The sequence below is a fragment of the Staurois parvus genome, unplaced genomic scaffold, assembly GCF_062004578.1.
Source record: "Staurois parvus isolate SC_StPar_1 unplaced genomic scaffold, SC_StPar_1.0 ptg000387l, whole genome shotgun sequence".
Taxonomy (NCBI): domain Eukaryota; kingdom Metazoa; phylum Chordata; class Amphibia; order Anura; family Ranidae; genus Staurois; species Staurois parvus.
In genome coordinates this window covers 523920-549510 of record NW_028318183.1, presented here as the reverse complement: position 1 = coordinate 549510, position 25591 = coordinate 523920, and the positions used below count along the sequence as shown (strand labels likewise).

Genomic DNA, 25591 nt, shown 5'->3' with positions numbered 1-25591 from the left:
GTATCGTCATTCTTGGCTTCCAATGGAGGAACTGGACCTACAGAAAGAACCAGCGGGTCAAAAGAAAAACTGTACAGTAAGGCATACTCCTCAGTAATAAAGCAATGTATCACGTATCAACCTATCATTCATATAATATATAGTTACCTAACGGAGCTCTCCTATAACCGACCGCATGACTAGCCGTCATTGGCGGAGCCACATTATCCTGAGAAAAAATAAAAAATAAATATTCACCAAAAAACAGCCCTAACATAAATAGACCATGAATATAGATAACACCATTGTCTCTATTTAAGAAGCACAAGTGCCTTACACACTCCTCTTTCCACCACACAGCCACAAAAAAATCAAAGGAGAAATTTATCAACCTACACCTTGTACAAACTGCTGGATAACTGGTCTGTGCATAGGATGGGAATAATCAGATCAGAACACTGATGTTAAAGTGATTGTAAACCCATGATTTTAATTTTTTTTATACATTAAACACGTCATATTTATCTGCTTATGTGCAATGGATTTGCACAAAGCAGACCAGTCGGTGCTCCTGGACCCCCCCCATCACCACCACCAACACAGCAAGCAGCTTGCTATGGGGGCATTTGTGCGTGCTCACTCCCGAGTGGGCTCTGTGTGTCCATAGACACACACAGCCTGGCTCGGCCCCATGCCCCACTGGCTGTGATTGACAGCAGCCGAAGCCCAATGACTCTATGAGTAGGGAGAGAGGCAAGAGGGCTGCTGCTCTCGTGCACACCGCTGGATTGAGATCGGCTCAGAGAAGTATAAAGGAGGGTCTGGAGATGAGCTGCACTCAGGTTTTTTTTACCTTAAAGCATAAAATGCATTAAAGTAAAAAAAAAACCTTCAGCCTTTAGAACCACTTTAATGTTGTGTTAGAATTTTTTGTTCAGTCTTATATACATCTCACTGTAAACGTCCCCATTATATTCTTCTCTCTGGGGATGTGAACTGGTTATCTGTGCATTCCAAACTATAAGATCGCCATGAGTATGGACAGCTTAAAGTAAAACTTTTTATTTCCGTTTTAAATACAATGGGAAAAGAATAGAACCTCTGTCATGTATTTAATGTTGTCTGTTTGCCCGCTGGAGACATTTACCCTCTGTATGTTCCTAAGACAACTGTCACCAAGACAGAAATCCAAACTTTTACAGTTGTTGACCTAAGAGGTGAGGGCCAAAGGAAATCTATGGTCACAGTGTACACACAATAGGTATATTTGACAATCCAATATAAGCTTACCTTTCATGTTGTCAGTGCTGCCTGTCTGCTGGCCAGCTCTTTCCACAACTTCCTGGATATTCCTGCAAAGCATGCAGGGAATTCTGGGAAGTGGTGGAAAGAGGTGGCCATGTAGTGGATATGATAGATAATGATCACCTGCGTTTAGGACACACCAATCAATAGTGCACACTCAATATTAAACAAGACTCAGAGAACATATTAATATCAAAAAGGTCTTTCACCATCATAGCCTATCCAATCATTTTAGAACACACCACAATAGGGATCCTACGTCACTTAAATTTTGTGGCATAGATAGGGTTGAGAAACATTGGCGTGGGACCAACATGAGGCAAGCCATCTCGAGAAATTAATCCCAGTGGATTTACAATTTTAACACTAGTTCCTAGGGGACTCAATATCGAGATGGATGTCAATTATTTTATTACTAATTTTTAGTTTCATTTATCTTCGTATATTTTATATTACGGTCTACATTCAGTTTTTATATATTATGTTTAGTTATTTATTACACACATGGTTTCAGGTATTTGGTGCATATTGAGCTCAACATGTGATGGTATGACCTCTTTTTAACAGCAGGGGGCTCCACCATTATTATATATGTTATATCGCTTAGCGGATGTCCTTGCAGGATCAGCATTATGTGTATGGGCAACACATTTTAGTATGTTATACACTGTTATTTGAGGGACTTGGATGTTTACTTTGCAAATTCCCCAGTCGGCACAATGCAGTAGTTTATCTACTGCACTGTATATCAGAGAGAGTACCAAGATGGCGGAGGACTGACTTTCGGTCCTCGGAGACTTCTGGTTTCCTGTTGGGAAAACCAAGATGGCGGACGCCATACATTCGGACAAACTACTCACGGACTGGGTGTAGGAGGCGGAGATTTATCACATAAATGTGTTCACCTATCACCACGGACCTATGCCTCTGAGAACGCCCAGTGGGAGGGGCAAAATGCGTCAGACACAGACGTGGTGATGCTAAGCTTAGGAGATTTGTGGAATACTAGCGACCTACTATTGTACACTTGGAGATTCATGCCTATTGTATCTGGAAACATGTGAGTGCAATACCAGTGTGTATGCCTTTACTAATAAACAGAATTGCACTATTTTGGATGACTCTCTTCATTCCTTACATGTATATATCTGTCAGCTCTACATTTGAATCACTGGGAACGACAAGCAACATTTAATCAGGAGGACTACAAGCTCCAGCATGACTACCTATGCCCCACCAAAAGCGCGAGACTCTTTTTTTCACCATAAGAATCCATTAAAGTTGGTGAATGAGGGGGCACACAGGCGGGGAGCACAGAGCACTTATCTTCTGGGTGTGAAAGGGATTTTTTTTCACTTGATTTCACATTTAGGATTTATTTCACAATTTATTGTTGTGTGTTTATTATTTAAGCATGTTTTTCATGTCATGTAACATACATTGAGGCAGTGCTCCTGCTATTTTGTGTATCATGTAGAGGATAAGTAGTTCTTGGAGAGAAGCTTCCTCTACTGTTTATTTCCAATGTCTAAGGACTACATATCCCTTAGTACCTTGCTCCCTGCCAGCAGTGATTCCTCTACTGACTCTGCCTCCTGAAATTCCTCCTCTCAGCACCTCTGTAGCTCAGAAGGCAGGCTCTGTGAAATGTGTGACACAGCATTATATACAAATAATATGCTCAGTGATAGTAATAAATAATGACCCTTATCCCCAATTAGTGCATATAAATCAAAAAGGTCCTAAATCCAATAGTCCAAAAGTTTAAGAAAACCAATGTCCCTTAAAAATCAAAAATTATGTCCAAAAATTGTCCACAAAGTGATAAACTCTTCAAAGTCTTGTAAAAGCTTGGTTTACCTCAAACAAAACAGAAATAGAAACCACATAGTGCATTATCCTTAGTATATATACATCATATAACTCATCCAGTGATACTTCACCAAAGTGAAAAAGGTGTAAACAGCAAACGTGTGCCAATACACTATATATAGTGAAGAGCCGTGTAGGTGAATCACTCTTTAAAGTGCTTAGAACACACAGATAAATCACGTCTACTGCAGTAAGGAGTGAATACCCTTACCAATATGTATATCACTTTAGGCCTTAGATAATAATCCCCAAATTGACTGTGTGATGGGACGAATGATATTCGGCCAGTATCCTCACTTTCACCTCCTCATACTCCAATGTGGATCCATCCACACTAGTTACTCAGACCAGTTTCATCATAACCGCCATCCCGATAACGATATATATATATACACAAAGAAATATATAGTATAATACCGCCACACACTCGGATCACAAATTTTAATGGTGCTGCTTACAATATAAAATCTTTCTTATCGCATGTTTGAAAGTATGAAAAACCTTAATGCCGTCCGTCTAGGAGGGTCCAAACCGCTACAAACAGTCTTTCTTCCACTCTCCAAGATGGCCGCCACTCAACTTCCGGTTCCTCGTTTGCGTCTGACGTCACTTCCCGCTGACGCGTTTCGTCATTGGACGTAATCATAAAGGGTGCGGTTGTCAGACTGGGACGCTTCTTTATACTCCTCCTCTCATGATGGTGATACCGCGATCTCCATCTTTGGAAGGGGCACTGCTCTGCCCTTGACGGAGACCCAAAACCACATCGTGTACTGGCATATAATATTACAATAGCACCGGCATGGACTCCATCTTAAGGAATGGCAATGTCCAAAAGATTGCGGATATATACCCACCATGAGTATAAACTTATATAAGCTACAACCCCCGGATAAAATCATTCAAAAATTAAAATACATATATAATATGTAAATGATATGCAAATAATATCTATAGCACTCCATATCTATTAAGATGACAATAGCTTAAAATATAATTAAAATACATCTATTATATACTCTAAAATATGTATGGAGCACCCCCTAACTTGCTTCATACAGTACCTCCACACATATTATAGAACACCAACCCTCTTTAATAGAAATTGAACATCAATACAATAAGACTAAAACCACACTATATGTATTTCTTATGTACTCCCCTAACCTATCTAATTAATGCTCCTCTGAATAATTATAACTATTACAATATCAATTAAAATCTCATAAAGATTCCAATTACTATTGTTTAAATACCCATGAATATCTCATATTCATCATAATAGCCTCATATAGGGCCCAATGTTGCCCATTGATGCCATCTGTCTCACAATGGATACAACATCCTTAATCGTAAATAATAGGAAAAGGTATACCATATCTATATAAAAATTATTTTAAAAATATATTTTAGAAATATCTATTTTCTTAAAAATTAATATTTAAAAACTTACTCCTCAATCCATTCTTAGTAAATATACCCACATTACTCTGCACATATCAGTCTTTTATATTTTTGTAAACTATTGTTTAAAGCATAAACTAAAACGTCTACGTTTAGAAATTGGAAACAAAGCAGTTTAAATCTAGATCTACATTCAAACCTCCCGGTTTCATCGTTCTCAATTCATAAATCCAGTAGGTTTCATTCTTGGATATGGCTTTGATTTTATCGCCCCCCCTCCAATGTGCCTCTATCCTATCGATTCCACAGAATTTTAGAGCACTGGGGTCACAGTTATGATGGTCTCTAAAGTGCCTCGATAAACAATGGTCTTTTTTCCCTTTCAAAATATTTGTAACATGTTCACTTAATCTTTTTTGTAAGGGTCTTGAGGTCCTCCCCACATACTGTAACTTACACGGACATTCCAGTAAATATGTTACAAAGGGAGTGGTACAAGTAATGAAATTCTTAATCTTATACAACACTCCAGTCTTGTTAGATGTGAAATTTGAAATCACTCTCATTTTAGTATTCGTTGTTGTGCATATTCTACATTTTCTACAGGGGTAGAAGCCCTTAAAATCAAACATATGTTCCTTCTTTTTCTTTGGAGGAGAGATAATACTTTTAACTATAACATCTCTCAAATTTTTAGTCCTTCTATAAATAAACGAGGGCTTTTTTGGGATTAGTGGACCTAGAGTAGTGTCTTTTCTTAATATAGGCCAATGTTTGAAAACAATCTTTTCAATATCTTTATATTGGTTGTTATAACCTGAAATAAACGCATATTCAATCTTTTTCCCATTGACAGGATTCTTTTTGGATGGAACTTTTACAATCTTCTTATCCCCTAAATAGCTTTTACTCACCTCATACCTAATCCTTTCTAGTACCTCAGGGTCATACCCCTTCTCAATGAATCTCTTTTTAATAATATCAGTTTGCTCAACATATTCCTTCAATCTAGTACAGTTTCTAAAAATTCTTCTAAACTGACCTTTGGGTATCCCATTGATCCAAGAGGGATGGTGACAGCTATTAGTGGGTATGTATCCGTTCCTGTCTGTTTTCTTAAAATAAGTTTTGGTAAAAATAACTTTATCTTCAATAAAAATATTAAGATCTAGAAAATTCACTGAGCACCTATCCATACAAAAGGTAAAACCTAAATCATGCTCATTTTTTTCCAGAACAGATATAAAGATCTTTAAAGATTCCATCGACCCATCCCAAATCACAAGAATATCATCGATATACCTTTTCCACATAATCAATCCCTCCCATTTTCTATTAAAAATAACCTTCTCCTCCCATTTACTTAAAAAGACATTTGCTAGACTGGGCGCAAATTTTGCGCCCATTGCTACCCCTTTCTTCTGCACATAAAATTGTCCACCATACCAAAAATAGTTTTTTCCCATACAAAACTCTAGTAGTGACACAATAAATTTTCTTTGTTTCCTACAGAGGTCAGTAAAATTCCTTAGACCCCATTTAACTGCTCTGATTCCATCTTCATGCTTGATGCTAGTATACAAAGAATTAACGTCTATCGTAACCAAAATAGTATTTTCAGAAACTTTCCTATGCTCCACCAAATCAATAACATCCTGTCCATCTTTCAGATACGATGGCATTAATTTAACTATGGGCTGCAAATAGAAATCAATATACTCCCCAGTTCTCGCATGTATGGAGTCAATACCGTTTATGATCGGTCTTCCAGGGGGATTTATTAAACTTTTGTGTATCTTAGGTAGGTAATATATTATAGGCATTTTACAATGGGAAGGAATCAGATATCTTGCCTCTTTATCATTCAAAATCCCTTCCTTTTGCGCTCTATTAATTAATACTTGAAGTAATTTTTTGTATTTATTCAATGGGTTACTATTAATTTTCATATATGTATCCGAATCATTTAAAATGTTTTCCATAACGTTTTCATAAGCCGATCTATCCAAAATCACCACCCCTCCACCCTTATCGGCTGGTCTAATCACCACATTGTTTGCCCTCTTTAAAGAATTTAGACCCTCCTGAAATTCGATACTCTCTTTTACTTTCTTAGTTTCTATATCTCTTAATTCTTCAGTTACCATCTGTTTAAAAACTTCAACAAATTGATTTTTATTATTGATTGGGTTAAAAACCGAATTGTTCCTCAATCCGCTATGCACATATTGATTTACAATGTCTGGACTTGATCTAACAACAGAGGATCCTTGTCCAGGTAACGATAAAAAATATTTTTTGATGTTCAATTTCCTAATGTATCTATTCAAATTAATATACGTCTCAAATTTGTTCAGACTTCTTTTAGGGACAAATTCCATCCCTTTAACACACAACCAAACCCATGTTTTAGATAAAGGACTAAAATTTGCCCCTAAAAGAAGTCTGAACAAATTTGAGACGTATATTAATGTGCAATAATATGTGCATAGCGGATTGAGGAACAATTCGGTTTTTAACCCAATCAATAATAAAAATCAATTTGTTGAAGTTTTTAAACAGATGGTAACTGAAGAATTAAGAGATATAGAAACTAAGAAAGTAAAAGAGAGTATCGAATTTCAGGAGGGTCTAAATTCTTTAAAGAGGGCAAACAATGTGGTGATTAGACCAGCCGATAAGGGTGGAGGGGTGGTGATTTTGGATAGATCGGCTTATGAAAACGTTATGGAAAACATTTTAAATGATTCGGATACATATATGAAAATTAATAGTAACCCATTGAATAAATACAAAAAATTACTTCAAGTATTAATTAATAGAGCGCAAAAGGAAGGGATTTTGAATGATAAAGAGGCAAGATATCTGATTCCTTCCCATTGTAAAATGCCTATAATATATTACCTACCTAAGATACACAAAAGTTTAATAAATCCCCCTGGAAGACCGATCATAAACGGTATTGACTCCATACATGCGAGAACTGGGGAGTATATTGATTTCTATTTGCAGCCCATAGTTAAATTAATGCCATCGTATCTGAAAGATGGACAGGATGTTATTGATTTGGTGGAGCATAGGAAAGTTTCTGAAAATACTATTTTGGTTACGATAGACGTTAATTCTTTGTATACTAGCATCAAGCATGAAGATGGAATCAGAGCAGTTAAATGGGGTCTAAGGAATTTTACTGACCTCTGTAGGAAACAAAGAAAATTTATTGTGTCACTACTAGAGTTTTGTATGGGAAAAAACTATTTTTGGTATGGTGGACAATTTTATGTGCAGAAGAAAGGGGTAGCAATGGGCGCAAAATTTGCGCCCAGTCTAGCAAATGTCTTTTTAAGTAAATGGGAGGAGAAGGTTATTTTTAATAGAAAATGGGAGGGATTGATTATGTGGAAAAGGTATATCGATGATATTCTTGTGATTTGGGATGGGTCGATGGAATCTTTAAAGATCTTTATATCTGTTCTGGAAAAAAATGAGCATGATTTAGGTTTTACCTTTTGTATGGATAGGTGCTCAGTGAATTTTCTAGATCTTAATATTTTTATTGAAGATAAAGTTATTTTTACCAAAACTTATTTTAAGAAAACAGACAGGAACGGATACATACCCACTAATAGCTGTCACCATCCCTCTTGGATCAATGGGATACCCAAAGGTCAGTTTAGAAGAATTTTTAGAAACTGTACTAGATTGAAGGAATATGTTGAGCAAACTGATATTATTAAAAAGAGATTCATTGAGAAGGGGTATGACCCTGAGGTACTAGAAAGGATTAGGTATGAGGTGAGTAAAAGCTATTTAGGGGATAAGAAGATTGTAAAAGTTCCGTCCAAAAAGAATCCTGTCAATGGGAAAAAGATTGAATATGCGTTTATTTCAGGTTATAACAACCAATATAAAGATATTGAAAAGATTGTTTTCAAACATTGGCCTATATTAAGAAAAGACACTACTCTAGGTCCACTAATCCCAAAAAAGCCCTCGTTTATTTATAGAAGGACTAAAAATTTGAGAGATGTTATAGTTAAAAGTATTATCTCTCCTCCAAAGAAAAAGAAGGAACATATGTTTGATTTTAAGGGCTTCTACCCCTGTAGAAAATGTAGAATATGCACAACAACGAATACTAAAATGAGAGTGATTTCAAATTTCACATCTAACAAGACTGGAGTGTTGTATAAGATTAAGAATTTCATTACTTGTACCACTCCCTTTGTAACATATTTACTGGAATGTCCGTGTAAGTTACAGTATGTGGGGAGGACCTCAAGACCCTTACAAAAAAGATTAAGTGAACATGTTACAAATATTTTGAAAGGGAAAAAGACCATTGTTTATCGAGGCACTTTAGAGACCATCATAACTGTGACCCCAGTGCTCTAAAATTCTGTGGAATCGATAGGATAGAGGCACATTGGAGGGGGGGCGATAAAATCAAAGCCATATCCAAGAATGAAACCTACTGGATTTATGAATTGAGAACGATGAAACCGGGAGGTTTGAATGTAGATCTAGATTTAAACTGCTTTGTTTCCAATTTCTAAACGTAGACGTTTTAGTTTATGCTTTAAACAATAGTTTACAAAAATATAAAAGACTGATATGTGCAGAGTAATGTGGGTATATTTACTAAGAATGGATTGAGGAGTAAGTTTTTAAATATTAATTTTTAAGAAAATAGATATTTCTAAAATATATTTTTAAAATAATTTTTATATAGATATGGTATACCTTTTCCTATTATTTACGATTAAGGATGTTGTATCCATTGTGAGACAGATGGCATCAATGGGCAACATTGGGCCCTATATGAGGCTATTATGATGAATATGAGATATTCATGGGTATTTAAACAATAGTAATTGGAATCTTTATGAGATTTTAATTGATATTGTAATAGTTATAATTATTCAGAGAAGCATTAATTAGATAGGTTAGGGGAGTACATAAGAAATACATATAGTGTGGTTTTAGTCTTATTGTATTGATGTTCAATTTCTATTAAAGAGGGTTGGTGTTCTATAATATGTGTGGAGGTACTGTATGAAGCAAGTTAGGGGGTGCTCCATACATATTTTAGAGTATATAATAGATGTATTTTAATTATATTTTAAGCTATTGTCATCTTAATAGATATGGAGTGCTATAGATATTATTTGCATATCATTTACATATTATATATGTATTTTAATTTTTGAATGATTTTATCCGGGGGTTGTAGCTTATATAAGTTTATACTCATGGTGGGTATATATCCGCAATCTTTTGGACATTGCCATTCCTTAAGATGGAGTCCATGCCGGTGCTATTGTAATATTATATGCCAGTACACGATGTGGTTTTGGGTCTCCGTCAAGGGCAGAGCAGTGCCCCTTCCAAAGATGGAGATCGCGGTATCACCATCATGAGAGGAGGAGTATAAAGAAGCGTCCCAGTCTGACAACCGCACCCTTTATGATTACGTCCAATGACGAAACGCGTCAGCGGGAAGTGACGTCAGACGCAAACGAGGAACCGGAAGTTGAGTGGCGGCCATCTTGGAGAGTGGAAGAAAGACTGTTTGTAGCGGTTTGGACCCTCCTAGACGGACGGCATTAAGGTTTTTCATACTTTCAAACATGCGATAAGAAAGATTTTATATTGTAAGCAGCACCATTAAAATTTGTGATCCGAGTGTGTGGCGGTATTATACTATATATTTCTTTGTGTATATATATATATCGTTATCGGGATGGCGGTTATGATGAAACTGGTCTGAGTAACTAGTGTGGATGGATCCACATTGGAGTATGAGGAGGTGAAAGTGAGGATACTGGCCGAATATCATTCATCCCATCACACAGTCAACTTGGGGATTATTATCTAAGGCCTAAAGTGATATACATATTGGTAAGGGTATTCACTCCTTACTGCAGTAGACGTGATTTATCTGTGTGTTCTAAGCACTTTAAAGAGTGATTCACCTACACGGCTCTTCACTATATATAGTGTATTGGCACACGTTTGCTGTTTACACCTTTTTCACTTTGGTGAAGTATCACTGGATGAGTTATATGATGTATATATACTAAGGATAATGCACTATGTGGTTTCTATTTCTGTTTTGTTTGAGGTAAACCAAGCTTTTACAAGACTTTGAAGAGTTTATCACTTTGTGGACAATTTTTGGACATAATTTTTGATTTTTAAGGGACATTGGTTTTCTTAAACTTTTGGACTATTGGATTTAGGACCTTTTTGATTTATATGCACTAATTGGGGATAAGGGTCATTATTTATTACTATCACTGAGCATATTATTTGTATATTTTGTACACCTCTAAGGGTAGGGGTGAAGTGTGCTGATACGGGATCTTTTTTAGAGTGATTTACTAATATTATTGTGACACAGCATTGCCTACTCACAGGGCATAGTGAATACATGCCAGCAACAAGAAAGTAAATCTGTGGGGATCTTGACAAAGTAAATTTACAAATGTAAAAATCCTTTAAAGCAGTGTTTCTCAACTCCAGTCCTCATGGACCCCCAACAGGTCATGTTTTCAGGATTTCCCTCAGATGAAACAGCTGTGGTAATTACTAAGGCAGTGAAACTGATCAAATCACCTGTGCAAAATAATGGAAATCCTGAAAACATGACCTGTTGGGGGTCCATGAGGACTGGAATTGAGAAACACTGCTTTAGAGTAACAGGAGTGGGCTTGAAATAATTGAAACACAATGTGGTAACATATGATTTTACATTCTGACCATAGATATTTGATATTCGATGGGAACGCATGTTTCTGTGACAGCAGTTTAAGAGAAGGATTAACCTCACTTTGTAGAGACTTCCTCTCACTTCCTGTTGCTTCTCCAGGGAAAGAAGTGAAGAGCAATCTTCCCAGACACTTTAAAGAGTCAGTTCATCTAAATCTGCCATTTAACCCTTTCACTGCCATGGAAGTATGTCGTACTGACTTACAGAACTGTTTCCAGCTAAAGCTGACCAGGTCAGTAAGATGTACTTTCATGGCATTCCCCCTATTGCTATCAGCTCATGGTAACTTTGGAGAACATGATTTTATAGTAAAACTGTTCAGTAGACTCTGCTGAACAAAGGAATAGCTGTGATTGCAGCTATTTACCTAAAATGTGACATCGTCCCCCTCCCCACTGCTGCTGCTCTTCTCTTATCTCATGCTTCCTGATACTCCACATTCCCCATTACCACTCTACTGTCCTCTAAAATGCCCATCCCCCACCCCTCAATGCTCTTTTGTCCCCCCTACAGCACCGATCCCCCTGTGGTTCCTACTCCTTTTCCCTCCCACTGATTCAGTTGCTGCAAGGGAGCCACATGGGGATCAAATCTACAATCAGATCTACCTCTCACCCACTGGTCTCCTGGTGCCCCTTCTCTGTAGTGCTATTAGACAGCGTCACCCACTCCTATCTCCCACCGTGTGCCCCAGCAGCAGCTGCAGCCGTCAGGAGATCAGTGTCAGTCCCTTCCTTTCCTGAATGAACACAGTGAATGATCAGTACCAATCGATCCTGTATTCACTTAAACTGAAACATAGAAAACAATATTTACTATGCTTCAGTGATAAAAATGAATAGAAAGTCTCTGTACTGTGGCTTCCTATTTATTAATTTGCAGTGCAGCTCAGGCTGCAGAAAAAGGAATCGAGGACTCCATTCTCAGTCCATTTCTGTGTCTCAAAATAGAGACATTAAAGGGGATATTTACTAAAACTAGTGCACTCAAAATATGGTGCAGCTGTGCATGGTAGCCAATCAGCTTCTAACTTTGGCATGTTCAATTAACAATAGGCAATAAAACCTGAAAGCTGAGCTGCACTAGATTTTGCACTCTCCAGTTTTAGTAAATCAACCCCCAGGTGTTCATGTAAGATATTTGTCATGATATTTTATCACCAGCTTTTTCAGACACTGGATGCGTGAAAGTTCAACATACCACTCAGAAATCTTGAGGGATGTCATTGACCTCCAGTGTGTTAAGATCACATTTCTGTTTGCTATTATAATAGATTTGTCTTAACCAGTTAACGCCCGGCCTATGGCCAGATGGCGGCCGGGCGAACACTTCGTCCCTCTGGGAGGATGCCATATGGCATCCTTCCTGGAACGCGCATGCCCGCAGGGCTGCGCTGTGGCGTGATCTGTCACCAGCCGTGTACCTCGGACACGGCCGATGACAGATCTGTGCACCGGTCCCGTTGCCAGTACCATGTGACCGGCTGTGACCACTCACAGCAGGTCACATGACAGTTGTATACAATGGATGGCTTCCTTTCATGCCATCCATTAGTGTGTCTAGCTGTGAATGGTCACAGTTATCACATGCACAGGCTGGGCCAATCATAGCCCATCATGTGATTAGCTGTGGTCAAACAAAAAAAAACCTGAATGAATCGATGTAATTCAGTTAAATGCTTGCTTATAGCAAATAAATTCTTTGCTATAATCAAATTGTGTAAAAAAAAACCAAAAAAAAAAAAACCACTGATCATTTCCCGAAAGTAGTACAATGTTACTATGGTAACATTATACTACTTTGGTCATAGTAATATATGGAAAAAAAATCTTAAGAAAAGAGAAAAAAAACTTAATAAATAAAAAAATAATAAATTTTTTTTTTTTTTTGTACTGTCACCAGTCAGTGTCCCTGATCACCGTCACACCAGTTATATGACAACGCTGTACTGCACTGGTAAAAGTATGTAAAAAAAAAATTGTAAAAATTTATTTTTTTTTAACTTCTTCATTTTTCCAAAAAATTATAAAAAAATTATAACTTCAAAAAACTCGCCATGCCTCTTATGAAATACGTTGGACTGTCTACTTTGCAAAAAGGGGTAATTTGGGGGATATCTGTACTGTTCTGACATTTTTGGGTCTCTAGAAATTAGATTGGCTGTCAGTACTTCCGGATTGATCAATTTTCAGATATATCCCATAGTTTGTGAACTCTATAACATTTCTACAGACTAAATAATAAATTCTAATTTGGGTTATTTTCACCAAAGAAATGTAGCAGAATACATCTTGGCCTAAATTTATGAAGAACAATTATTTATTTGCAAACTTTTATAACAGAAACAAAGAAAAACTTTTTTTTTTCAAATTTTTCAGTCTTTTTTGTTAATTTAGCAAAAAATAAAAACCCCAGCGGTGATTAAATACCACCAAAAAAAAGCTCTAGTTATGTGAACAAAATGATAAGAAATTTAGTTTGGGTACAGTGTTGTATGACCGTGCAATTGTCATTCAAATTGTGAGAGCGCTGAAACCTGAAAATTGGCCTGGGCAGGAAGGGGGTAAAAGTGCCCGGTATTGAAGTGGTTAATCATAAAATGGGTCCTCTCCAGTTTTAGTAAATAACCCCCTATGTGTCTAGTTAAAGCCCTGATATCTCACCAAAGCTCCCAACAGGTCTGTAAAAATAATTCTGAACAAGGCCTTAGTAAGAATTTCTCAGGAATTTTGTAAGGTATGTTGTGTTTGTGTTTCATAATAATGCTTTTAGTGTATTTTTAGCAACAAATTGTGATTTGATAAACATTTCTGACACTATTGCAGGGCCTAAAAAAATCAGAAGCACCATTTTTTTTTAATTCTACACATCATGTTCTTTCAGGAAATGTATGGTTTGGGGGGTCTTTTAAAAACTCTGAAAGCGCAATGTCAAATATACAAATACTTGTTCTTTATTACAGTTTTAGATTTTGTAGGAATTTACTAGGAATTTTGTAAGTTTTGCTTTGTTTGTGACCACTAATAATGATTTTAATTTTTTTTGGTGAAAATATTGTTTTGATAAATATTTGCGCAAATATCTTGTGGCTTCTTTTTATTCTACTTGTTCTATGCTTTCAGAAAATGGTTTGGGGAGTCTTCCACAAACGCTGAAAGAAAAAAGGAAAAAAAAAAAACAATGGAAAAGATGCAAAAATGGTCTGGCCTCCTTAGTTTAAAAGTGGAACACAGGGCCGGGCAGTAAAAGGGTTAAAGGAAAGCTCTACTGCTAGAAAATGTGTAGGCTTCCATTGCTAACCTCCTTTTCTAAAAATGGTAGTTGCATGGCTGTGATGCAGATGCAGTGGTTTCAGAGTGGTGCCTACTTCTGTGCTGCAGTAAACAAAGCATGTCTGCATTTTACTGCAGCTCACTGCACTACACCTTCAGGCTGAGTTGCAGTGGGAACTGGGCACTTAGAAAACAACGGTGCTGGCATTTATCCAGTGCAGAAAAACACCAGTCACTGCACAATGTGTACAGTAGGGAAAATAGATATTTGATCCCCTGCAAATTTTGTAAGTTTGCCCACTTACAAAGAAACAACGGGTCTATAATTTTTATCATAGGTGTATTTTAAATGATAGAGACAGAATATGAACCAAAAATCCAGAAAAACACATGATACAAATGTTATAAATGGAGTTGCAGTTCAGTGAGTAAAAGAAGTATTTGATCCCCAAGCAAAACCTGACTTGGTACTTGGTGGAGAAACCACTGTAGGCAAGCACAGAGGTAAGACGTTTCCTGTAGTTGGTTACCAGGTTTGCACACATCTCAGGAAGGATTTTGGTCCACTCTTTTTTACTTATGTTCTCTATATCCTTAAGGTTACTTGGCTGCTTGGCAACTCAAAGTTTCAGCTCCCTCCATAAATTTTCTATAGGATTAAGGTCTGGACATTGGATAGGCCACTCCATGACCTTAATGTGCTTCTTCTTGAGCCACTCCTTTGTTGCCTTGGTGGTATGTTTTGGGTCATTGTCATGCTGGAAGACCCATCCACAACCCATCTTCAGTGTTCTGGCTGAGGGAAGAACGTTCTTGTCCAAGATTTTACTATACATGGCCCCGTCCATTGGCCCCTCAATGTGGCAAAGTTGGCCTGTACCTTTAGCAGAGAAACAGCCCTGAAGTATAATGTTTTCACCTCCATGCTTGACTGTAGGGATGGTGTTCTTAGGGTCATAGTGTGCATTTTTCTTCCTCCAAACATGGCGAGTTGAGTTAATGCCAAAGAGCTCAATTTTGGTCTCATCTGACCACAACACTGTCTCCCAATCCTTCTCTGCATCATTTAGATGTTCATTGGCAAACTTCAGACAGGCCTGTACATGTGCCTTCATGAGGAGGGGGACCTTGCGGGCACTGCAGGATTTCAATCCATGGCGGCGTATTGTGTTACCAATGGTTTGTTTGGTGACTGTGATCCAAACTGCCTTGAGATCATTAACAAGCTCCTCCTGTGTAGCTCTGAGCTGATCCCTCACTTTTCTCATGATCATCCTTATACCATGAGTCAAAATGTTGCATGGAGCTCCAGACCGAGGGTGATTGATGGTTATCTTGTATTTCTTCCATTTGCAAATAATTGCTCCATTTGTTTCCTTCTCACCAAGCTTCTTGCTGATGATCATGTAGCCCATTCCAGCTTTGTGCAAGTCTACAATCTTGCCCCTGACATCCTTTGACAGCTCTTTGGTCTTGCACATGGTGGTGAGGTTTGAATGAAAGAAGATTCTGCAGACAGGTGATTTGTATACACATAACGAGTTGTCGTTAGGAGCACCTTCTTAAATTGACAGGACTAATCTGTGTACCAAATGAGCACATAGCCAGTCTGTGGGAGCCAGAAATATTGTTGGTTGGTAGGGGATTAAATACTTATCTTACTCACTGGCCTGCAACTCAGTTTAAAACATTTGTATCATGTGGTTTTTTTTGGATTTTTGATTGATATTGTTTCCATCATTTAAAATAAAACCTATGATAAAAATGATAGACCCTTAATTTCTTTGTAAGTGGGCAAACTTACAAAATATGCAGGGATCAAATAATTATTTTCCCCACTGTAAATGGTCCTCAGTGGTATCCAGAGCTGGGAGCCATCTCAGACAGATCATATAGCTGAAGTCCCCAAGTGGCATAAGAAACCACAGCGCATTCTGCTCACCAGATTTTAACTTGAACTAACGCATGTCCCCACTGACCACTATTTCTGACACACACTTCTCCACTCATTGCCACTAAATTCACATACCAGCGTACATCTCCACTGGCTGTTGTAATTGTAACGGCACAATATGTTCCACAAAACTGCTGCATCATGTTATGCAGTACATTCCCCAGACTGGTGAATGTTGTACACAACAACATTCATAACACAAGAAACATTTTAAGGAATTACATTAAATGAATGGACAAACTTTTGCTTATTTTACTATTATATAAGTATTATATGCTTATTCATAGAGCAAAGAGCAAATGTAGCAACCCATATCAACCAATCACCACCATTTTTTAATGATTCACCCTGTATGAATGATTTCTCTACGCCAATTTTCACGGTGTAAAACCCAAGCAGTGCTCTTATATGACATATTATCATCATGTATAATTGAGCTTATGGTTTATAGTTTGCATTGCCCACACAATACCTGCACAACTGCAGTCATAAGTCTTCCTGGTAATGCCGTGAGATTTGCTCTGGGCTGAGGAGAACACAGAAAAACAGTCAAACATTTGTTTAAGTTAAGAATCTCTCTTTGGTGACATAGGAGTCAATTCACTGAGAGTTAAATATACATGAAAACACAAGCAATACTTAACGCGTGGATAAATACCGCATGTATTATCAATTCACGAAAAAAATGCCTTATTTAACAAGCACGTCAATTACTCTATTTTGCAATATTTAGCACTTAAATCAGTATTCTTTTTAAGTTGATTTTATCTCAATATTTTTTTCACAGGCTGTATCACTGCACCAGAGTGAAAAACTATGAAAATATTCTCAATTTGAAAATATGTGCCCTAGAACGATCTCCCTGTGCTGCTGTGGTACAAATTATCTGCACTCCTGAGATGACAACATTGCATTTCTTTTTACTATATTTTTTATGAATTTTAATCATCAATGCAAATACAACAGTTTTCCATATATTAAATCATGCAAAAAATATTTTTTACAGATACCTCTCCCCTACCTCCCCCCCCCCCTCCATTTGGTCACCTCCTTTTCTACACCTCTTTCTTCCTGTTCCAATATTCTATTCCTAACCTCTTCTTGTCTCCCTCTACTCTCCTTCCCTTCCTATAAAAAAGAACTAACCAGGGAACATCTTTCTTATCCTGTCTGAACCCTATCTTGCCCCTTAGTCAATTCTGAATATCTCCAAGATTTTTTAAAGTCTATCTGTCCCAAATATTCTTAAATATTAAAATTTTGTCCTCTCCCATATGGTTCAACTCCCCCATCCTATGTATAAACTCTATTCTATTTATCCAGTCTGTGATTTGGGGGCTTCCTGGGCCTGCCAGAACCTAGGAATCAGTCCTTTTGCCGTATTAATTAAGTGAAAAATCATCGAGCTATTATATTGTTTCACCGTGATATCAGTATTAAGAAATACCCAGGGGTCCTTCAGTACACTAATCCCTATTATTTCCTGTATTTGTTGTATTATTCCCTGCCAAAATTGCTGTATTTTAGGGCAATCTCACCATATGTGAGACCTCACCATATAAGTCGACCACCCCCTCCTCCTTAATAAACTACTCTCCCTTGGCATCAGAGACACCGCTCTCTCCTGGTTCTCGTCCTATCTATCCCGACGCTCCTTCAGCGTTTCCTACAACGGTGCCACCTCCTCTTCCCTCCCCCTCTCTGTTGGGGTCCCCCAGGGCTCTGTCCTTGGACCCCTTCTCTTCTCCATCTACACCTCCTCCCTTGGCAAACTCATACACTCCCACGGCTTCAACCACCACCTCTACGCTGATGATACTCAAATCTACCTATCCACCCCTCACCTCACCCCCACATTCTCCGCCCGCATCACTCACCTCCTACACGACATCTCTGACTGGATGTCGCTCCACTTCCTCAAGCTCAACCTCTCCAAAACCGAGCTCCTCGTCTTTCCCCCTTCCCGCGCTCCCCCCCCATCCTTTCCATCACTACCAACAACACCACCATCAATCCCGCCCAGCAAACCAAGGTCCTTGGCGTCATTCTGGACTCAAACCTTCCTTTCAACCTCATGTCAAATCACTTACAAACACATGCAGGCTCCACCTCCGGAACATCGCCAAGATACGCTCCTTTCTTACCCCAGACACCACTAAACTACTTGTACACTCCCTGATTATCTCATGCCCTGACTACTGTAACTCCCTCCTCACCGGCCTACCCCAGTGCAAACTCTCCCCGCTTCAGACCATCCTGAACTCAGCTGCCAGACTCATCCACCTCACCAGCCGCTCCACCTCTGCCACCCCCCTCTGCCTCTCCCTCCACTGGCTCCCCATTGCCCAACGCATTAATTCAAACTGCTCACTCTGACCTATAAGGCCATTCACAACACTGTCCCTAACTACCTCACCGACCTGATTCCCAGGTACCACCCTACCCGTACCCTTCGCTCTTCACAGGACCTCCTTCTATCTTGCTCCCTGGTCTCCTCCTCCCACGCACGACTGCAAGACTTCTCCAGGTCCTCCCCCATCCTCTGGAACTCACTACCCCAATCCATCAGACTGTCACCTTCCCTCCTCACCTTCAGGCGCTCCCTGAAAACCCACCTCTTCAGGGAAGCCTACCCCACCCTCACCTAACAGCCGCTGCCCTTCCCTCCTCCTACCACTCCATCCCCCACAGCCATTTCCTCCTGTACCTCTACCCCCTCCCTCCTAGATTGTAAGCTCGAAAGAGTAGGGCCCTCTTACCCCTTGTGTGCTGTTTGATGTTACTGTACTGTTTCATGTATTGTCCCCCCCTCTATTGTACAGCTCTGAGCAAACCCTTTGGCGCTATATAAACTCGATAAATAAATAAAATATGTGTGCCATTGCTCCTATCTTTCCACATCCCCTCCTGTAATATAAAAGGTGAGTTCTCTATTCGTTAATTATGTGCCACACTAGGTGTAACGTACCACCTAACTAAACATTTATATTTAATTTCTATTGTGTTCATATCCACCATGCCATGTATTAAATTAAATATTCTCTTTTTTTCTTGATCATTTAATTTTGTTCCAATTTCCTTTTCCACTTTTCTAAGAATGATGGAAAACAGTTCCAGATATAGCAGTAAGAATCTTTTATATGCAAGAGGTCACATGCCTTTGCATTATGTCCCTACTAAAAAGTTGTTCAAATGGATACATCTTCCCTCGTCCTCAGTGGCTGCGGGAGAGTGTCTTAATTGATAGTAATGCCACTCGTCTAGTACACAGAATATTTCCTTCTTATTTTTTAAATCTATAAAAGTGCACAATTCCCCTTTATCAAGAATATCTTTTAAACATGCATTTCTATCTTTTATCCAATTACCTGCAATATTCTCATTCCCAGGGGGGAAAAATTCTGTTCCCCACAATGGTATTTGTAGCAATTGTACGTACACAGATGGATGCGAACCTCCATTTTGCCAAAGGCCCTCCATCTTGTACCATTTCTACTCCAAATCAGCTTCCCCCATCCCTCCCTGTTGAGTGACATGTGGTCCCTGTGTGCTGGGTTCAGGAGTGCACAGGCAATCAGGCACAGCGGGACAGCTTTATGGTTATAAATCCCAAATTAGCTGGTGCCCGGGTGTCTGTTAGCTTCTCAATCTGAGATATCATAAAGCCATAAACCAGTCCTTCACTGGGCTTCAAACGCATTCCAGCTAGCCATAAAACAGAGATCACATTTAAAACCCACTTTTCCCTATAATTTCATATCTTAAAGTAGGATATAATTACATAAAAACCAAGCATATATTTGGATAGCTCAGTTTAATGCGAGTCGTCTGATATCTTACACCCCTGGATTACGTATACCCAAGAGCAGAAAATGATATCTCCTTAACCATCCCAAGCAGATATGTCATATCTGATATCTAGACGTTCACCAGATGATTCTGCATATTAATCTACTAATGGCTAGGCTGCTGCATGTACCTAGGGAAGGTTATTGACCCTGGTATAACTTGGAAGGGATTTTGGTTCTAGCCTGAGTTCCCCGCCTACAACCCCCCTCCCCAAATGAGGCGATTGGTTCTCTGCTGTAAGGAGACACCCTGCTGAGTTCCTAGAAAAGACTGTCAGGTTTGGAGAAGAAAGTTGAAGAATTCTCCCCTTTTAACATCAGGAACCAACTTGGGAGACGATACCCTTTTGATCTGAAACTTGATCTGCTTAACCCAGGACTTTTGGCAAGTACTCTACCTCTCTAAACTTCTTTCTGTTATCTCTTTGCTGTGTTATTGCTTTCTTAGTTTTAGATTGGCTAGTCCTTCGGTCACGAGTTGGTGAGAAGGGCTGGGGGTCTGACACCGCGATCGTCACAGTATTAACAGTGAATTATATTCCCACCCCCTTTGTGTATGAATTTTGTCCCATATCCTAAAAACATTACGTGTGAAAGTGCTAGTGTTATCTGATAATTTTCTAAACTGTTGTGGAAGCCAAATAATCTTATCTAACTGTGACTCGCTAAGTGTACTTTCCATCTTTACCCAACTTTTCACTGCATAATAATATATCTCTTAAAATCCAGTACGTTCAGACCCCATTAGTTTTGTCCTTACACAATACCTCATAACTGACTCTTGGTCTTTTGTTTGCCCATATATACTTAGTTATCATTTTTTATTATCTCAAAAAAAGACCCCGGTAAATATATTGGGAGCATATGAAATTTATACAGGACCTTTGGGACTATTATCATTTTAAAATTCTCTTGTATTAAAAGAGGTATAGACACCAGAGAGAGAGATATCATATTACCCCTGTACAAATCATTAGTAAGACCTCATCTGGAATATGCAGTTCAGTTTTGGGCACAAAAAGAACATCGGGAAACTTGAGAAAGTACAGAGAAGGGCAACTAAACTGATACGAGGCATGAAGGAGATCAGCTATGAGGAAAAATTAGAAGAGATTAATTTTTTCTCTCTTGAGAAGAGGAGATTAAGGGGGGATATGATCAACATGTATAAATACATCAGTGGTTCATATAGTGAACTCAGTGTAGAACTATTCACCCTGAGGTCATCACAGAGGACAAGGGGGCACTCTTTACGTCTGGAGGAAAAGAAATTTAATCTCCAAACACGGAAAGGTTTCTTCACAGTAAGAGCTGTGAAAATGTGGAATAGACTCCAAGAGTTGGTTCTGGCCAGCTCAATGGATTGCTTAAAAAAAGGCCTGGATTGTTTCTTAGATACACAGAACTGGATACTAACATTTATAGGTAAAGGAATATCCAATTGCCTCTTGGGGGATCAGGAAGGAATTTTTTTCCCAGCAGGAGCAATTAGGATCGTGCTTTGCTGGGGTTTTTTTTGCCTTCCTCTGGATCAACTGTGGGTATAGGATTATAACTTTTTTATTTCTATGGTTGAACTGGATGGACTTTTTGTCTTTTTTCAGCCAGACTAACTATGTAACTATGTAACATTGGGGGTTAATTTTACACCTAAATAACTTAAATCCTTCTCCCTCCATACAAAGGGAAATGTTTTCTGTAAAATCTGTTTTTCTGTCTTCGAAACATTGATATTTAATATCTCTGACTTCAAAGGATTAATTTTCAAAATTTGATAGTTCTCTCCATAATATTTAAATTTTTTTATTAAATTAGGTAGAGTTACTCTAGGATTAACTATGTAAAATAGCATATAACATTGCATTTCCACCCTCTCACACTGACGCATTGTATTCTTTTAAATTACTAGCCAGTGCAGAGTCCTCCTTGCTCTCTTCTACATGTTCTTTATTTACAATTTCACATTTTTAAATGATATTTTTTGCTTAACCAGTTTTCTCACATTTTATAATTTTTTAAAAAATAAATTGCTTCTTAAATCCTCTGATGCAGAACTGCATAGGTCAGGTGACTCTAATATCGCATGCAATGAACATTAGTGAATTGAAAGGCTTCTGTACACAGCTTGAATTTTGGCTAATTTATGCTGAAATTTTTTTCAAAGGTCTTTTTTTTTTAAAGTTTATATTTTCAAATTTCATTCAAGGTAGCAGTTAAAGTAAGAAACAGCGTACATTAAATCATACAAGGAAGGTTTCTGGGTGTGTATTACAGGTTAGTTTCGTCCAAAAGAGGACATCAGGTAAGACAACATAGCAAAAAGTAACTGCGCAAAGTGCAGTGGTTAATTAGCTGGGTATCTCCAAGTAAATGTGTCAGAATATATATAGTTTTAGTCTGTAGCAGCGGTCCCCAGACTGGGCTTGGACATAGTCTTGGGCATAAGGATCTATGAGTGTATTTATCATTTTGAGCCTTCAATGTGTGTCCAGAAAAGAAGACTGTAAACTATGCGGTGGAACAAAGTGGAGGGATAGTAGAGAAATGAGAATCAGAGGGGAGAGGAGAAGGGGAATTTAGAGAAGAAATGTTGGGCGTTAGGAAAAAGATTTTGCCTCTCCATTCTATGTGTCTGAGTGATGTGTTAACTGAAGAAAAAAAGTGAAGTGAGAGGAATCCAAAAAGGCTCTCCATGCAGATCAGGGGGTTGATTTACTGAAACTGGAAAGTGCAAAATCTAGTGCAGCTCTGCATGGTAGCCAATCAGCTTCTAACTTCAGCTTGTTCAATTAGGTGTTGACAAAAAAAAAGCTGATTTGTTTTCTATGCAGAGCTGCACCAGATTTTGCACTCTCCAGTTTTAGTAAATCAACCCCCAGCTGTTCATGTAGGATACTTGTCGTGATATTTTGCCACCAGTTCTTCCAGACCTTGAATGAGTGAAAGTTCAACATACCACTCTGAAATCTTGAGGGATGTCACTGACCTCCAATGTGCGGAGATTACAATTATGGCTGCAATTAAGAAAAGGCAGAATAGATCTTTCTGAATCATACAAATAGGTCTTGGTAATAATCAGAGTAATCTATCGTGGAGTAACACGGGCTTTGCTGTCCAGTTAGATCATAAATTTGAAAAATATGAGACCAGAAATCTTGTTTTGGACATGACCACCAGATGTGGAGAATCGATCCTTCAAGATTTCCAATTTCACTTCTCCTATATGTTGGAAATAAGAGCAGCTCTAATGAGCATCGGTACCAGCGAGAAAGAATTTAACTCTTTTATTGAACTGCTGCTGAAACATATACGAATTGTGTGTAAGTGTGAAGATTTTGTGAAGATTGTGAAAATTGGAGTTTGAGTTCCTTCTTCCATGCAGAGATAAAATGGACTATAGGAAATGCGTGGTTCATCAGAATGCCATAGAGTTGGGCTATAAGATGCACGAGTTTGTGTTTCTGTAGGCAAAGAGATTAACAACAAGTCAGGTCTCGATATAATGAGGCAGTTTTTGTAAGGTACAGCCACCATTGTCCAGGTTTTTGAGGGGAGATGGATTTTAACAAAGAAATCAATTTTATTTGATTATTATAAAAAGGAGTTAGTACTGGGGACCTTGAGCATATGAGAAAGGACAAGCATAATTCACCTACTGGAAACATTGGATTTCCAATTATTTGAGTCACTTCCTTGGATGGCCTATACGAGAGGATATTTTTAAATGCCTCACCAGGGAATCCCAAACATGGAGAAGAGAGGGCACACAGAAGGGTATTGTAGAGAAAGGGGGGGGGTGTCTAAAGGATGGCCTTTAGACACCTCCCCTTTCTCTACCCTACCCGTCTGTGTGCCCACTCTTCTCCAAGCTTGGGATTCCCTGGTGAGGCATTTGTTCTCTCATATAGGACATCCAAGGTGATACAAGGAAGTGACACTGGGGAGAACAGGAGGATACACTATTCTAGCATGGAGCAGAGCTTAACCTCATCATGAAAAATCTAGAATATGGGTTAATTGGTCAGAATTATGATAGATTTCAAGATGAGGAAGGCCTAAACCCCATCATTTTTTTCTGGATCAAAACTTTGTATTGAAGAGGGAGTGTACCAGCCCAGATGTATTGTGTTAGGACTGATTTCAATTTGGAGAAAAAAGGTTGGTGGAAGCAATATTGGGACAGCTTTAAATAAAAAACAGAAGTGAGATAACATGCCCATTTTGAATAGTGCTACCGGGCCAAACCAAGAGCGATATAGCTTAGTCCACTCTTTAAGTTTAGTCAGAGAGGTTTGTAAGAGAAGTAAGTAGTTAAGGTTATATAGGTTTTGGAGATCTAAGATTAGTACTCTTAGGCACTGTAGAGAATTTGTGGCCCATTGGAAAGGAAAGAACTGGAATAGATGCTGCACATCTTTATGGGATAGAGAGACATTGAGTGAAACGGATTTGTGAAAGTTCGCCTTAAAGTTACTAAATTTGGTAAATGATGTAAATTCCTGCATTAGTGAGAGAAATGCTATACTGAGATTGATATGTACAGAAGATCGACCACAAACAGTCCCTATTTGTGATGCTGATCCTTGATCTAAATTCCCTTAATGTGAGGATTTGCTCAGATTGCTTGAGCCAAGTGCTCCATGGCTAGAATATAAAGAGGGGAAGCCATGGATACCCCTGTTGGCACCACCAGGCTCCACAAAGGTCAACTCAACAATCGGCTTCCGTTGAAGGAGCCAGGTCAAAAATTGTTGCCTTAGTAGTGTCTTCATCCAATCAGATGCAGGCACTAATAATGAATTTTGATAGCTGTTAGTGCTGGGTTGGGTACTGGAGATTCGTCCCTCCGTGTTGTTATCGCAGGTGGAAGAATCTGTTCTGCCCACAGGCTGAACAAAACAAATCTATACACATATGGCCAGGTTAAGCTCTACTGGAGGAGAGACAGATACCAATGTTCAAATGGTTCATCCAAGGTGTTTAGATAAGATAGTAATAGTCCATGGAATTCATAAAGACTAGCACAGAGAGATTTAGCTAGTGTCTCGCATGCATTCTAAAAGTGGCAGAGTGTGTGCCAAATTCATGTACAGTACTTGTCCATGACATGTACTTTAATTTGACGTGGGCTGTACCTCTTTTTGAACACATGAGACATTTTTTCAAAATCTGCACAATGAAAAAA

At 38.5% G+C, this 25591-nt stretch overlaps 1 protein-coding gene across 1 annotated transcript in view; it reads right to left on the bottom strand.

Moving 5' to 3' along the window:
- The window catches only part of IFT88 (intraflagellar transport 88), a 151388-nt gene that overhangs the window by 107963 nt on the left and 17834 nt on the right, over positions 1 to 25591 (bottom strand). The window contains exons 5-7 of the mRNA XM_089685780.1: positions 17031 to 17084; positions 148 to 208; positions 1 to 37 (exon numbers count right to left, since the gene is read on the bottom strand). Coding sequence (XP_089541906.1) covers positions 1 to 37; positions 148 to 208; positions 17031 to 17084 — 152 coding nt within the window. The remainder of the gene's footprint in view (positions 38 to 147; positions 209 to 17030; positions 17085 to 25591) is intronic.